The following is a 15,282-nucleotide window of genomic DNA, read 5'->3' on the forward strand; positions in this document are numbered from 1 at the left end:
GCCATCACTGTCTGACGGCATTTTGCTGGATTTAATTTACATATGAACACTTTATTTCACACGTATATTACTAAAAAACTTTTAAATTAAAATTTTCAATTTTAAAAGCGCGCTTCTCGATTCCCGCCAAAAATCGAATCCTAAGGGTAAGATGAGTTAGAAGATACCAAGCATGCATCTTTGAAGGTTTTTGATGCTTAAACACAGACTAATAATATGGCTTAGATCAAACAATGGGATATTAGGTCTATCATAAATTGTTTAGTGTAGGCAATGAACATGTCGGGCAGGGAAGGTGAGTGTTTATGCATTCTGAAAGGATCCTTTAAACCTACTCACAAGTCCTGGAACCTGCTCGAGGTGTTTCCTCTACCACAAAATAATGGTAGTTACAATCACTGTCGCTGCTACCCGACACCTCACAATAATTGTTTGTTCGAAGTAGGATGGTGTAGGTGACAAATCGTATCCAGTTTCATGTTTTTTTATTTGTTCCGAGTGCCTGGTGGCAGTTTTTTTTCACATAGTGACTATCGCGTAACCGTAAACGCGTACGCGTAAACTGTAAATTTGTAAGGAATTGAAATAGTTGTGCAGTAGTGCCACTAGATGGCGCTGTTACAATTCCTTAGAAATTCGCGTTTACGGTTACGTTTTCGTTACATTATGAAAACATTGAAAAATGCCACTAGGCTCACCGTTTAAGTCTATGGCGAATATAGTGTATGTCATAATTAAAACAAAATATTACTTTGTAACTTTATTTCATTATATTATTAGTATAACAATGTAAAAACCGTCACCGTCAAAGACAAAACACATTGAAGGACTAATAACCAATATTGCTTGTAGCTATTATGTAGTAGGTAATAATCTCGAAGCTTCTCTATATCCGGACTCGCTTGCTCCGTGCACAGTAGAAAAATGAATTAAATCAGTTGCCTCTCCCGCAAACAACACCTTGGGGTTTCCTAAAGCATCAAGTAATGGCTCTCCTAAAATTGCGCGAGCATTGGGGTAGTCAGGTTTCAGGAGGTTGTCATACGTGTAGCTACCCCTTGTGAATGGATTAGAAAACCACTGTGACCTACAAAATATAATTATATATTTTTTTATAAATTTTTAATAGTGTTTTGCATTCTATCAACATTTACAAGAATTCAAAAAAGGATAAATAAAAAAAAATAAAAATTATAACTGGGTAGCGGACTCTTGCGACTTCGTCCTCGTGAAATTGAGGTTTAAACTAATCTCGCGAGAATCATGGATGTTTTCGGGTTAATAGTAGCTTAAATATTGCTCCGTAACCTAATCTAATTTTCAGTGAAAGTATCATTAGAATCGATTCAACCGTTCCGGTGTAAATAAGCAAGTTTTCAAATTTTTTTAAACGTCTGCTCGTACGAGTACCTACCTATAGCTAGAGCTGGAGCTGTAGGATAGATGCAGTCTTTTTGTTATTTATATTAGTACTCGTATGGTTAACTCTGTAATTTCACTTGCTTAATATTGTACCTAATTAGGTAATTAATATTGTACCTAATAGGGCCAAATAATAAGGTTTTTTGGAGTTTACTCCTTAAGAATCGATTTTCATATATGTATAGCCCCCGGTATGAAAAAAATATGGGCAGTAAAATTCGATGAACAAATGACAGCGTTACGTTTTTGTGCGCAACCTATTCTGCGCACCTTTCACCGTGCGCTGTCGCTTTTCAGGCGTAAGTATTGAGACGTACATAGTATATGCTGCGGGGCAACATACTATTTAGACGGTCGATTTGAAAGAGTAAACTACATTCGTGCGTCGGAGCTGACACACACTTTTTTTTACCTTATCATATCGGTTGGTTCTGGTACAGTCACGTTTTTACCAAGAAACTTTTTTAAAACTTCCATCATTTTAGTCCTTACTACATCTTCTGGTAATGTTTCTATCTGAAAGTTTTTATAAAAATTGCATAAGTGATCCTTTAGGATAATCTAAAAACGAAAATATTAAACTTGAAAACACACCAATTTAGCGATATCTCCATTGGCCCAGAGACTCAACGAATTGTCACATCCCAATGGCTTACCCACACTTTTTAATTGTAGTACCCACGGATTATCTTTATACACCTCTCGATCTTCGGAGGACCAAAACAGAATAAACTGTGTAACGTCAGGCCACCAAGCGTGTGGGAAAGAAAATATTGTTTTACCCACAACTCCGATGGTTAATTTGTCTATAACAGTTGCTTTTCTTTCGGGAAGAGGCGGTGAGAACATGGTCGAATGCCTAGAAATCCAAACATAAAATATTCAACTTTTTTTACGTGTATTTATATGGTAGGAATCTATATTTTTTATGTCAGGTTGTAATTGTAAAATTTACCTTTCTTTCAGCACTCCCAGAGATACAGTAACAATTACATTATTAGCCGTGTATACGGATCCATCTTTGCATAGCACTTCCACATCGCCAGTCGAATTTTTCGGCCACTTAATTAAAGTGACTTCTTTATTAAGCTTAATTTCTAATGATGGCCAGCCAGGTCCATTATTGTACGTATTCTGTTTACAAATAAGTAACTATTAACGAATTAGATTCGAAGAATTATGTGTGGAAAACTCAGAGGCATTGCATACCTACAGTTGAACCAAATTAAAAAAAAAAAACAAACATCCAAACTTACTAATAGTAACTCGAGAAATGTTTTATAGCCATATCGGTGCCAACTTATTTCTTGATTTCCTTCAAGCGCTTCATAATCCGAATCAGTTGTGACATCGTTCCAATCACTGGACGCCTGATAACTATTGACGATGAAGTTTGCTAAATCTAAAAACTCGTCTATGAATTCTTGGTCATTCAAAACTTCGGGATGTTTCTTTTCAAGGTAATCCGTTAATCTGAAATTATATTGATCAAGTTAAAATTTACCTTTAATTCAAAAATTGATAAATTATTAAATTATTACTTTTTGGTAACGAAGTTTCCAAGTGGTTCAGGCTTATGCGACGGTGGGGCAACAGTCTCTAAAGAAAATGTCAAAAGTTCTTGAATTAATTCTTTGTTACCCTCATTGCCATCCGATTTGAATACTTTGAAATTTGAATCTTCAGGATATACCGATATGTTATTTTTTACGGCCGTCTCATAGACTCGGCTATGTTCTGAACCATGGATCCTGCGAAAAAGATAATAATTCTATTAAAATCTTTTAAAAATTAAAAAAAAATATTAATAATCCTACTAATATCATAGAAAACATATGTAAAAGTACAGAAGATTCACTCCGCAACCTCATTTAAATAAATAGCGACTCTCGCTACGGCACAATACGGCGCGATTCAGTTCGAACAAAATTATTAGCAAGCCGTTTTATTTACCTACAGTTTTCATTACTATTTTTATTGCTCAAATAACATTTGGGTTGTCTTCAAATAAAAAATACTTACTACTAGATTTAACGCGCGGCGATGTTCGCGTACCTTATTAACAAAATAAAAAAGAAGTGCGTTCGTCATTGATTGGACTAACAATACATCAACACATAAATTTTTAAATATTCAGCCACATTACGTAATGCAAAAAAGTTTGAAATATTTTACACTGTTTGCCCTAGGTACTCTATAAGAAAAATGCCGAAGATATGCCTACAACATACGTTACTATGTATTTTGTATATGAAATTAAACTTCGTTAAGAATGATTGGTACGAGACTACGACTGTATGGGAACTAACTATTATACCATAATAATAATAAAATTAATATTTAACTACGTACTTGGACATTAATAACATACCTAACATAAACAAGAAAATCGAAGTAATTATTCGGTAGATATTATTTAAGTGCCTACTTAAAATATTTTTTATGATGATGAAACAACCTTAAATATTCATAAGGGTAAAAAAGTAGATAGTTAAAGGAAAACTCGTGTAGGTATATCTTTTGTAAAACTTACCATTCGGCTCCAAGCTCTACAACTCCGTCGCCAAAGGGCACTGTTTTTATTCTACCACCAATTCTGTCTTCAGCTTCCAATGCAAGAACTCTTTTTCCAGCTTTAGCTAAAGTAGAAGCTGCTGTGGTCCCAGATGATCCGACACCTATGACTATAGTATCGTATGATTCACGTGTTTGGGGTCTGTACCAAAAATATGAACAAGTTAAATTAATGTTTTACAGCGTGCCTAGTGAGAATTTTTAAATGTTTTCACACTGTTACTATCGCGTTAACGTAAATGCGAATTTATAAGGAATTGAAATAGTTGCACAGTAGTGCTACTAGATGGCGCTGTTTCAATTCCTTAGAAATTCGCGTTTACGTTAACGTGATCGCCATATCAAACTGCCACTAGGCCCTCTGAAGTAAAATACTCCTTGAAGACTAAAATTTTACTTGGTCGGTAATCTCTGAGATTTTTTTTATTTTTTACATGTTAGCCCTTGACTATCTCACCTGATTGTAAGTGATGATGCAATATACGATGGAAGCGGGCTAACTTGTTAGGAGAAGGATGAAAATCGGTTTCTATACGACATCGTACCGGAACGCTAAATCCCCTGGTGGTACGTCTTTGCCGGTAGGGTGTTAACTAGCCACGGCCAAACCCTTTCACCAGCCAGACCTGGACCAATCATGAAAACCTCAATCTGCTTCTTCGAGTAGGTAGGTAGTTGAACTAAAATGCTGTAACTAATAATATTTTTGGCTGCAATCTACCTTTCTTCCTCATCTTTATATACTTCTTCACTAGTGGCCCCGCGGTTTCACCCGCGTAGTTCACGTTCGCGTTAGAAAATTTCTTTAAAAGTATAAATTAAGAACGCTGAAATATTTCTCTTTAATTGTCATAAACTAATTCTGTTTACGAGATAGGTACATGATAATAATTATTAGATAGATAAGTAGGCACTGTTATTCAGACCTCTGAACTTATCATTACGAAACGCCATTAGTATACCTTTGATCTTATTTAATTATCGCTAGAAAACTGATTTACTTTATTGAAACACTAGCCTACGCCCGCGATTTCGTCTGCGGAAGTTTGACTCGCGCGTTGGCCAGTGCCTTAGACCATTAATAACAGTGCACTCCCATCATAATGCGCGTTTTTAGGGTTCCGTAGTCCACAAGGAACCCTTATAGTTTCGTAATGTTTGCTGTCTGCGGTCTAGTGCAGAGCCTATTACTACTGGAAAGCAATAATTTAGCATGAGTAACTGAGTATGTAAATTAAAAATATTAAAATATTACAAAGTCGTAAAATAATATAGGTCTTGAAAAATATTTTTTTTTAGTGTAGATAATAAACCTAAAAAAATAATGATCGTTTTGATTCTAGAGCGAGCAAATTATCTCAACATTGTATTTTAAAAGAGGGTGTGTACCTAGATATGTACTTAAATACGTATACAATTAATTAATCAGACATCACTCCTGTCACGATTTTACCTTGATAAGGTATATTAAGTAAATAAGTGCTAACTTACACGTAGCAAGCGGCGTATTCCAAACTATAAACAAGAAAAAATAATTTTAGAAATCTTTTTTCCATGATTGTTTTTATAAATTACGTACACAACAGTAATAACTTGATTCGATAAACGACACGTGCGAATGAATAGGTGGCTATCGGTATAATGTGATTAGGGCGCGTTTAAATTTAATAATGAAATGAATGAATGTCATTACCCAATTTACGAAAAATGTGGATAGAATATAATTTGTTGTTGTATAGTTTGTGTATCTTTACTAATATTATAAAGCTGAAGAGTTTATTTGTTTGATTGAAAGCGCTAATCTCAGGAACTACTGGTCCGATTTGAAAAATTCTTTCAGTGTTAGATAGCCCATTTATCGAGGAAGGCTATAGGCTATATATTATTACGCTAAGACTCATAGAAGCGGATCACCAATGAAGAATGTCTCAAAATCGGGGGATTTTTCCTATTGAGAGAGCTTCCCTTGCGTGCGCTGCGTAAACGGTTAAAGTTTTGCAAAAATTATGTATGGAAGTATTGTTCCCCTTTAAAAGTTCTAAAAAAAAATCCGTAACAGTATATGTCTATCTTTTATATCGAAGTCGGACACCAAAAATTTGTGTGTGTAATTGCATTTGAACAAATGTGGTAACTTTATAAACACTACTTTATCATGGCGTTTAACGCTGTGAGCTGTACGAATGTAATTTGTTTCGCGTTCCATGCGCGTATTTCTATATAATAAAGCGTCCGGTGAGATAAGGGACTGCGAAACTCCGATATCTACTAAGAATCGGCCACTTAAATCTTTAATATATACATACGGCAAATCCTTTCCGCATAAATTTACGTGTACTACATTTCGTGGTTTGTCTCGTATCTGATTGAAAATTTTGCTTCAAACAAGTTGTTAAGACCCTCGTAAAAGTTGGAGGTGTCTTCAGACTGATAGTTTAATTTATAAGAAGTTGGACCTGGGAGCGACGATGACGAAGACGATGGTCCGGTCTATTATAATTAGGAATTTTACTACTAAACTGTGAAGGTGGAGTACCTCTAAAAATAGTAGGTTTCTGTTATGGCTGTAACTGCTGTCTCGGTCTAAATATGTTACTAGCAGATGTTGTAATTTTTTGTTGTTCAGCGAATCGAGTGGTGGGATTTTTTAATTTTAATTCCTCCTGTCGTTCTTTCGAGGGTTTCGATTCTCTGAACGCGAGCACTTAAAGCTAAAATTGGTGAGAGCTAATGTAATAGAACATTGATCGCCATTTTTTCATGTTTTAATATCCAGCCTATCTTTTTTAATTGCATTAATTTGAACCTGAACAATTTGAATTTCATCCCGCATTTCTCCAAATCTTCTGATTAATGTTTTTTTAATGCTCTGCCACGAGTGAAAATCTACACACTCCGAAAGCGCTTCAACGGCTTTTCCCGTTAATTTATTGCGAATTAAGCAAGCTATAGTTGGTTGATCCCTGTTTTCTACGAGATCCAACACGCTTTCCACGCTTCTTATAAAGAATAATTCATTTTTAGTCTCAGTGAAAATTAATATATTAAAATTTGAACTTTTAATTAATTAGTTTCGTCTTTTACGAAGTTGTTAGTTGGGAATATTATAAGGAAAATCGGGAGCAAACAAAGTTTGAGCTAAAACTTCATTTAAATATCGCATATTTTTTCAAATTTTCGAAACGTCAAAAACGCTGTCGACCATTTTGTGACGTCACTAACACACTTGATGTACTAAATGTTGAACTAAATTGTTAATTTATATTTTTGAGAAACAGTTGAAATATAGTCTGTGATGGCCGACCTACGTTTTGGCTCGTATTGTCAGAAACATATTTAAAAACTAAAACGTTCATGTAATTAAGTCTCGAAAAAATATGAAAAAAAAAATTTTAGTCTAGTAGAATGGTAATGAACTATTTAAGACCACTTAAAAAATGTGTCAACTAGCCTGTTATGTATTAGGTATGTAGCCTAAAATTACGAGTATAATAACAACAATTATTTTAATATTTTCACAATCATTTCAAAATTATATTAATATACTTAGGTATTTATTGGATGGGTCATAGGTAATCATCTAATAATATTTTTGAACGTTACAAACCAAAAAAAAGAATCAATTCTTTTTAGAAATCGTTTTTATTACAAATTTGATAAAATTATAGTAGAAATACAGGTCGAGGCAGGTCCTTTCTTTTTAATGGACTAAGGCTAGACCACAATAAAAAAAAAATTATAGACATTTTATCTATGGCTCTTCCGTTTTCGTTTAGGATTTTTTACGATGTCTACATTTGTCGCAAAAAGTAAATTAATACATAGATTTGTTTGTCGTCTGTGATTTGTGCTTTATTTGAGAGGTTATGTTGTTGTTTTGTTGCTATTTTATTTGATTTTCCTAATTCCTATGAATAAATCATAATAATTGTCTAAATATAAACTATAGTTTGTATCAATACACAGTATTCTTACATATAAATCCCGCCTCAGTGATAAAGATAAACACATACATATGTGATACATTCGTGATTTAAAACTGTGAATGTGAAAAGTAATTACACTTCGATTCTCCTAGTAATTATGTTTAATACTACTTAATATCTGAGCTAAGCAAGTATGGAAGGCAAAATTAAAAATCCCAAGTTTAAGGAGTTCAAAGATAAAATATCCAAGGCATCTTTGATTGCAATTAAAAACATGGGTTTCAAACAAATGACAGATATTCAAAGCGAAGTGCTTCCTAAAGCTCTAAACGGAGATGATGTAGTCGCCACTGCTAAGACTGGTTCAGGGAAAACTTTAGCCTTTTTAATACCAGCCGTCGAATCAGTGGTGAAAGCTTTAGCTGATTCTAAACAAGGTATGTTTATTTTATGTGATATTAGCTATGCTGCGCGGTTTCAGCCACACCAGAGATTCTGTAACTGTAGGAATATCAATATCAGTAGTCTAATTGGTAATAAGTACTTACTAAAACAGATCATCTTTCTCTGTGCTGAATTTGACCAAGTCCATCCACAAAAAAAAATCATGTTTTTCTATTTCTATTATATTAATAATATGCTATCAACAACAATAGTCTATGTTCTTCTTTAATATCATCCAAATCAGTATTTGAAACATCTAAAAAGAAAAAGGGTCCTGGAGTTGGATGTAATGCAGATTGGCTTGACCAAAAATACACACAACATACTGTTAATATAAAACTTATAATCTAAGTTTTAGATTTTTATTATCACCATTATTTCATAACATACTTTAAGTAAAATGCTTGTATGCTTTTAGCAATTGAAATCAGTTAATTCTGACTTTGAATTTATAAATTACAATTCATCTGCACATAGGCAGTGATATATTTGATTTTGACTGATTGCATGATACAAATGTGTTATTTCAGGAACACTGTGTATAATAATTTCACCAACAAGGGAACTGGCTACACAGACATACACAGTGCTACAAGACATTATTTATCCTCATCATGAATCTATTACGGCAACACTAGTGATAGGGGGAGAAAACAGAAAAATGCAAAGTGCTGCCCTTGCTGAAGGTAATGTTTAATGATATCTACACATAAAACAAAGTCCTTTGTCGTCTGTCCGTCTTTTCATAATAAAATCAAAAGTATTGAATGGTCTTTCATGTTGTATTCCCCATAAATAGATTAATTCATGAAGAAGGTTTCTCAGCCTCAGAGTTTTTATTGAAGTCTCAGTCGAATCCCTTTACTTACTTAACTTATAACTATAGTTCTTGTGCTGCAGAATGGTGCAGGTGACAGTTCGTTTCACACTTGAAAGTTTGTCGTGATTCACGATAATAGTACATATTATGAATGTCGTAAGCCAACTGTCAACCGCACCTTGCTACAGTGCATAAGGTATAAAACAATGCATAGTTGAATATTATATTTTGCTTTTGTAGAGGTGAAGGTGCAGGTTACCAACCAACTTACATTTTTTTCTGCTATAAATGACAATGCTATTAATTTGAAAAACAGGACGCACCAAATAAGCGCCGACTCCTAATGAGGATCGACCTCCACAAGACAAAGACACTCTCAACATATTTGTTGAGGTTTAAGTCTTAGGACTGATCGCAGATTGGCCGTACAAGAAAAAAAAATGACATTGCTGTTTTTAACTGAGTTCTGTATTATGTACTGGATAGTGTTAAAATTGAGAATTGACTAATGGATATACAAAAAATTGTATTTTTAGGGGTCAATATAGTAGTGGCTACTCCAGGCAGGTTGTTTGATCACATGAGAACTAAGGAGTTTGATTACAGACAGGTGAATTGTCTCATATTAGATGAGGCTGACAAAATTTTCCAATATGGTTTTGAAGAGGACCTGAAGCAAATTATTAGTCGCCTTCCAAGTAAGTGTACTATACTATTTGCAATTTATATTTGAATGGGATTATAGTGATTTTCAGATAGCATGAGTATGGTGACAGTTTGTTTCACTCTTGAAAGTTTGCCACAATTCATTATTCAGTGGTATGCAGTATGAACGTCATAAGGCAACTGTCACTGTACATGCCATGCTATCTGAAAAACACTTTTATTGACTTAAAGTGTGCCAAACTTAGGTTAACACTGGAGTAATAAAAAATAAAATTGAAATAAAAAGTAAAGCCTGCTTTATACTGTATATGTCTGAAAATATGTTTCATGAAAAAAAAAATTATTTCATACATTAATATCATAATTAGAAACAATAAAAACTTGTATCATAATACAAGTTTCAAAGTAACAGATGTATGTCTATATTTTATAGAGAACAGACAAACCATGCTATTCAGTGCAACACAATCGGAGACAACTGAAGCATTAATCAGGTCTGCTATGAAGGAGAGTGTGCAGTCAATCAACACAAATGAAGACAATGATAGGGCTACTGTTGAAGGACTTAAACAGGGGTGAGAAACATTTTCCAGACCATAAAAACATATTTAATCAAAACTATCACATTAATAATATTAAGCGGTGCACAAAAATGTTTAATTAAGGCAGACATTATTATCAAACTCGATGTAAACTTTCAACTACCCTACCCTACCCTTACCCTACCCCTAGCTTACCCTACCCTACTCTACTCCTACCCTACACTACCTACTATTTACGTATATATCTACGTCGGTCGGTTCAGCCGTTCACACGTGATGGCGTGATCAAGGATGGAGTCATTTTTATATTATTAAATATAAATTGTTCATGTTTTGGGTTATATTTTAGTAATTTGATATTTATATAAACCACGCGAAATTATAATTATAAGTAAAGGGGTAAAAAGTTTACATCGATTTTCATGCAAAGCCGCGGTCGTCCGCTAGTTCAATAATAAATAACTAACTAAACTGTTTTATATTTCAGATATGTAATATGTGAGACTGAATTCCGTCTTCATTGGTTGCACAAACTGCTAAAGAAGACACAGAACAGCAAGATCATGGTTTTCTTTTCAAGTTGCAAATCTGTGGAGTTCCATCACGAATTTCTGAGTAACTACTGCAATATGCCAGTACTGTGTATTCATGTAAGTATCACTTTAAGGCTGTACGTCCACTAAAGCGGAGCGAGCCAGCGGAGCGGAGAAGACTGCAGTCGACTGCGGTCGTCGAGAGAGTTGCCGCTTGTGTAAATGAAACCTAATGCGGAGCGGAGTTATGTACTGTGTCTGTCCACCGGAGAAGAGCGTGGCTGTGGAGCGAAGTTAGAAAGTAATGCGGAGCCGAGTTGATCGTGATTCCCCACTCCGCTTACCTTTTAACCTTATTTTTATATAAATTTTTAGACTAGCTTGCAAGTTTCTGTCCACTGGAGAGGAGCGGAGATCTGTGCAATCCTATTGGTTAATATTTCTCCGTTTCTCGGCTCTGCCTCGCTCCTCTTCTGTGGATTGGTAATTTAATTCACAATGTATAGCAAAAATCAGATCTTTAAAATCTTAGTTACAACAGCATTGAAAAAACTGATTCAAGAAAGAAAAATTTGAGAAATCAAAAAAAAAAAATATAACGTGGTGACCCTAGGGATTTGTGGAAAACTCTTCAAATTAGTTTTAGATAATTAGGTGGTGTATCTCATTTTCGTATTATCCATTAATTACAAGACACCCTGTATATACTGTGTACGTATTTACTCAAAATGGCAAAGGTAAAGTCTACTATTATTTTAGGGAAAAATGAACCAAGCAGATAGAACGTCCACAATAAACAGTTTTTACAATGCGGACAAGATGGCGTTGTTCTGTACTGACTTGGCCGCGAGAGGATTGGACATACCGGCCGTGGATTGGATCGTACAGTTTGATCCACCCTCTGATGCTAATGTAAGTGACATCGTCATCATTGGTCTTTTGTTAATTTTTAGGTTACTTCTTAAGTAAATAACAGAACCCTTTTCTCTTATTGTTGTCTCTCTGTCTTTATCACGGGAACGCGTGGTGGTGTTTAGTTGAAATATTAAAACCTTATTTAAATAAAAATTTTAATAAAAAAAATTCAACCGACTTCCAACTCAAAAATTAACTTTAACTAAAAACTACTTGCTACCTTCGGATCAGTTTGAAGGCGGTGCCAAGCCAGTGATGTTTTAATTAAACACGTTTAAACTACAAAATTTCTGTGGTTCTTTCAGAAACAGCTTTAATTAAAACACGACACTGGCTTGGCACCGCCTTCAAAAAAAAAAACAAAACATACATACAGCCGAACGTACAACCTCCTCCTTTTTGGAAGTCGGTTAAAAAGTAGCGCACGTGCCTTGGAGGGGACCTGTATCAAATATACTTGGGGGTCCCAACAAATGAAAGGTAAAGATTAAATTAATAAAAATGCTCGTTTAAAATAAATATGACAGTGACTTAACATTAGTTGGATGTTTTCATCTATTGGTCGCACTTTTTTAACTTTTGTCATTTCTGAAGTGAAAACTGCGGTTATGTTTATATGTATATGTTTTTTTATGTGAGATTATGAATTACATTTTACTAATTTTTGTTTTCACACATAGAGGCCCCTGGACTGGGGACTGGGACAACTCTGCCGCTATTAGACGACATTTTGTCTATTTATCTTTAATTGCTCCCAAGTTAGCATTACAGGTTATTATGCCTTCTGAACTGATGGTTGTGTTTCTACAAATAGTCAAACTTGTTTTTTTTTAATACTTTACAAGTTAGCCTTTGGCTACAATCTCACCTGATGGTAAATGATGATGAAAACTTGTTTGTGTCCCTTTCGGTATCTACACGACATCGTACCGGAACGTTAAATCGCTTGGCGGCACGTCTTTGCCGGTAGGGTGGTAATTAGCTACGGCCAAAGCCTCCCACCAGCCAGACCTGGACTAATTAAGAAAACCTCAATCAGCCTACCTGGGGATCGAACCCAGAAACTTGATGTCTCAAAAGTGTGTGTAAACGAAGCTTAATAAATTCTAATAAACTAATTTTGTAATTTCCAGGAATACATTCACAGAGTGGGCAGAACAGCGCGGGGTCTGGGCGCGGAAGGTCGAGCGGTTCTCTTGCTCCGGCCCGAAGAGAAGGGGTTCCTCGACTACTTGCAACACGCCAGAATATACCTCGACAAGTACGAGCTGTGGGATCGATACACAGATTTGAAGCTGAAGGTACATCCCCCCTAGCTAAGTGGCACGTTGATTCTCTTTCTATGATCGCTAACGCTTCGAAAACTAGAAAGATGTATAGGAATGGCAGATCTTGATCACGTGACCTGTCAATAGCAAATGTCATTCCCATAGCCGTGATAGCACGGTAGATATATAAGTTTACTGTGGTGATAGCCTAATGGATATTCAAAAAAATTCAAAATTCATTTATTTCAAGTAGGCTCAGTTTATAAGCACTTTTGACACGTCAGTTGACTATTTATAAAGATTCTACCACCGGTTCGGAAGGCAGGTTCTGCTGAGAAGATACCGGCAAGAAACTCAATAGTTGCTCTTTTGAAAAAGTCATGCAGTAATATATTTTACAATTGATAACAATTAAATTACAATTTCTTATAGTTTTATTTCCTGTGTGAAGGTGGAAGTTGATCCAATGACCTCCAAGCACCTTTATCGTTAAGGAACTCATCAATAGTGTAGTAACCTCGACTAAGTAAATGTTTTTAAACACATTGCTTAAAGTTTTGCATTGGCAAGTCCATCACAGTCTTGGGGATCTTGTTATAGAAGAGTACACCCAAACCCACAAAAGATTTTTTAACTCTTTGGATATGACCTCTGCCTCCGATTTCGGAGGGTATGGGTTTGAATCCGGTCCGGAGCATGCACCTCCAACTCAGTTGTGTGCATTGTAAGAAATTAAATATGACGTGTCTCAAATGGTGAAGGAAAAACTTGCATACCAGAGAATTTTCTTAATTTTCTGGTGTGTGAAGTCTGCCAATCCGCATTGGGCCAGTGTGGTGGACAATTTGGCCTAACCCCTCTCATTATGAGAGGAGATTCGAGCTCAGCAGTGAGCCGAATATGGGTTGATAATGATATTGATTACCATTAGGTGAGATTGTAGTCAAGGGCTAACTTGTAATAGTAAAAAAATTAATTCTTTTTTTGAAATTTGATTACAGATGAACAAAGCCATGGAGGATCCTGAATTCAACAAATTAGCGATTGAAGCATTCGAAGGTTACATTCGTGCGTTGGAAGTGAAGAAGTTGAAGCATGTGTTCAACTTGCTCGACATGGACTTAGACGGCGTCGCTCGCTCCTTCGGTCTAGACCAGAAACCTGATGTAGATATACGTAAGTATTTGACCAACGAACCATTGATAACGGGTATTTTGTATTTAAAGTGGCAATGTAAGGGTTACATTGAATAATCCATGGACGTGAAATCTCGTCTCAATAGTAGGAATAAAATTCAAAACTCATTTATTTCAATTTGGCTTAGTTTACAAGCACTTTAAAAGGTCAAGATTAGGTATGTCATAGTCGAAAACTTAAAATTAAAGTTACGAGGGCTCCAAACGCACCTTGGTCCGGGAAGAGAATATGACCCCACACTGGAAAACGTGCAGTGTCGGTCGATCCCCGAGGTGGAGCAACATCGTTGGATGCAGGCAACTTAAGTCCAATTGTGGAGATCCATAATCTGATCTATATAATATACCTACTCGTATAGGTATATAAATGAATCTTGAATCTTCCTAAGCGCAAATCTCGAGAACGGCTGTACCGATTTCGCTAATTCTTTTTTTTAGAATACTTCCTTGAAGTACTAGGATGATTCTTACAGAGAGAAAATTTTAAAAAGATTAAAACAAATCTTCTATACAAAAATTATCTTAAATCTTCCCAAGCGCAAATCTTGAGAAAGCCTGTACCGATTTTGCTAATTCTTTTTTTAGAATACTCCCTTGAAGTACGAGGATGGTCCTTACGGAGTTTTTTTAGGGTAGGGTAGAGGTAGGGAAGAAATGCACAAAAGTCAAAGCAAAGCTTCACCGGGTCCGATAGTGATAATATACAGAAGAGATGTTTTTTTTTGTCTTTGGCTAGATACCTATGACCTTATTCCAACATGCAAGTAGGTAGAAAATCGATAATAACCTCATGAATGTTTTCAGGTGTTGGTTTCAGTAAAAAGCATAGACCGAGAAAGAGGATGGCCGCGTTACTAGCAAATAAAGGCACGGCACCAACAAAACAATGTAAAACTTAAATAATTTATTGTAATAAGTGTAAATAAATGTATCATAGTTACAAAATAAATGTTAAGTATTATTTACACGTTATTTT

At 35.2% G+C, this 15,282-nt stretch overlaps 2 protein-coding genes across 3 annotated transcripts; one reads left to right on the plus strand and one right to left on the minus strand.

The window, feature by feature from the left end:
- Window positions 1–747: 747 nt before the first annotated feature.
- LOC112042969 (spermine oxidase) lies at window positions 748–5,643 on the minus strand. Its single transcript, XM_024078201.2, has 8 exons — window positions 5,488–5,643; window positions 3,956–4,138; window positions 2,964–3,173; window positions 2,679–2,895; window positions 2,378–2,556; window positions 2,017–2,281; window positions 1,835–1,938; window positions 748–1,087 (listed from the first exon to the last, which is right to left on the minus strand). Exons 1-8 carry the CDS (start codon window positions 5,550–5,552, stop codon window positions 856–858), a joined length of 1,455 nt encoding a protein of 484 aa, XP_023933969.2. The 5' UTR covers window positions 5,553–5,643; the 3' UTR covers window positions 748–855.
- A 2,261-nt stretch (window positions 5,644–7,904) lies between these two features.
- Window positions 7,905–15,271, plus strand: LOC112042981 (probable ATP-dependent RNA helicase pitchoune). Of its 2 annotated transcripts, XM_024078213.2 has the most exons (9): window positions 7,926–8,359; window positions 8,897–9,052; window positions 9,723–9,884; window positions 10,286–10,427; window positions 10,882–11,044; window positions 11,687–11,839; window positions 12,976–13,143; window positions 14,112–14,286; window positions 15,111–15,271. In XM_024078213.2, exons 1-9 carry the CDS (start codon window positions 8,116–8,118, stop codon window positions 15,203–15,205), a joined length of 1,458 nt encoding a protein of 485 aa, XP_023933981.2. In that variant the 5' UTR covers window positions 7,926–8,115; the 3' UTR covers window positions 15,206–15,271. The 2 variants fall into 2 exon arrangements, with proteins under 2 accessions (XP_052739904.1, XP_023933981.2); XM_052883944.1 differs by lacking the exon at window positions 15,111–15,271 and having other exon boundaries at window positions 7,905–8,359; window positions 12,990–13,143; window positions 14,112–14,279.
- The last annotated feature ends 11 nt before the right edge of the window (window positions 15,272–15,282 follow it).

The sequence above is a fragment of the Bicyclus anynana genome, chromosome 10, assembly GCF_947172395.1.
Source record: "Bicyclus anynana chromosome 10, ilBicAnyn1.1, whole genome shotgun sequence".
In the NCBI taxonomy this organism is placed as follows: domain Eukaryota; kingdom Metazoa; phylum Arthropoda; class Insecta; order Lepidoptera; family Nymphalidae; genus Bicyclus; species Bicyclus anynana.

Bases quoted from the DNA above. Each gene is read 5' to 3' on its own strand.
- LOC112042969 (XM_024078201.2), bottom strand. From the start codon at position 5,552: ATGGAAAAAAGATTTCTAAAATTATTTTTTCTTGTTTATAGTTTGGAA. The intron at 2,896-2,963 runs GTAATAATTTAA...ATATAATTTCAG, and splicing joins GGAAACTTCGTTACCAAAAA to ATTAACGGATTACCTTGAAA. The intron at 1,939-2,016 runs GTGTGTTTTCAA...AAAAACTTTCAG, and splicing joins ATGGAGATATCGCTAAATTG to ATAGAAACATTACCAGAAGA.
- LOC112042981 (XM_024078213.2), top strand. From the start codon at position 8,116: ATGGAAGGCAAAATTAAAAATCCCAAGTTTAAGGAGTTCAAAGATAAA. The intron at 11,045-11,686 runs GTAAGTATCACT...CTATTATTTTAG, and splicing joins TGCCAGTACTGTGTATTCAT to GGAAAAATGAACCAAGCAGA. The intron at 13,144-14,111 runs GTACATCCCCCC...ATTTGATTACAG, and splicing joins ACACAGATTTGAAGCTGAAG to ATGAACAAAGCCATGGAGGA.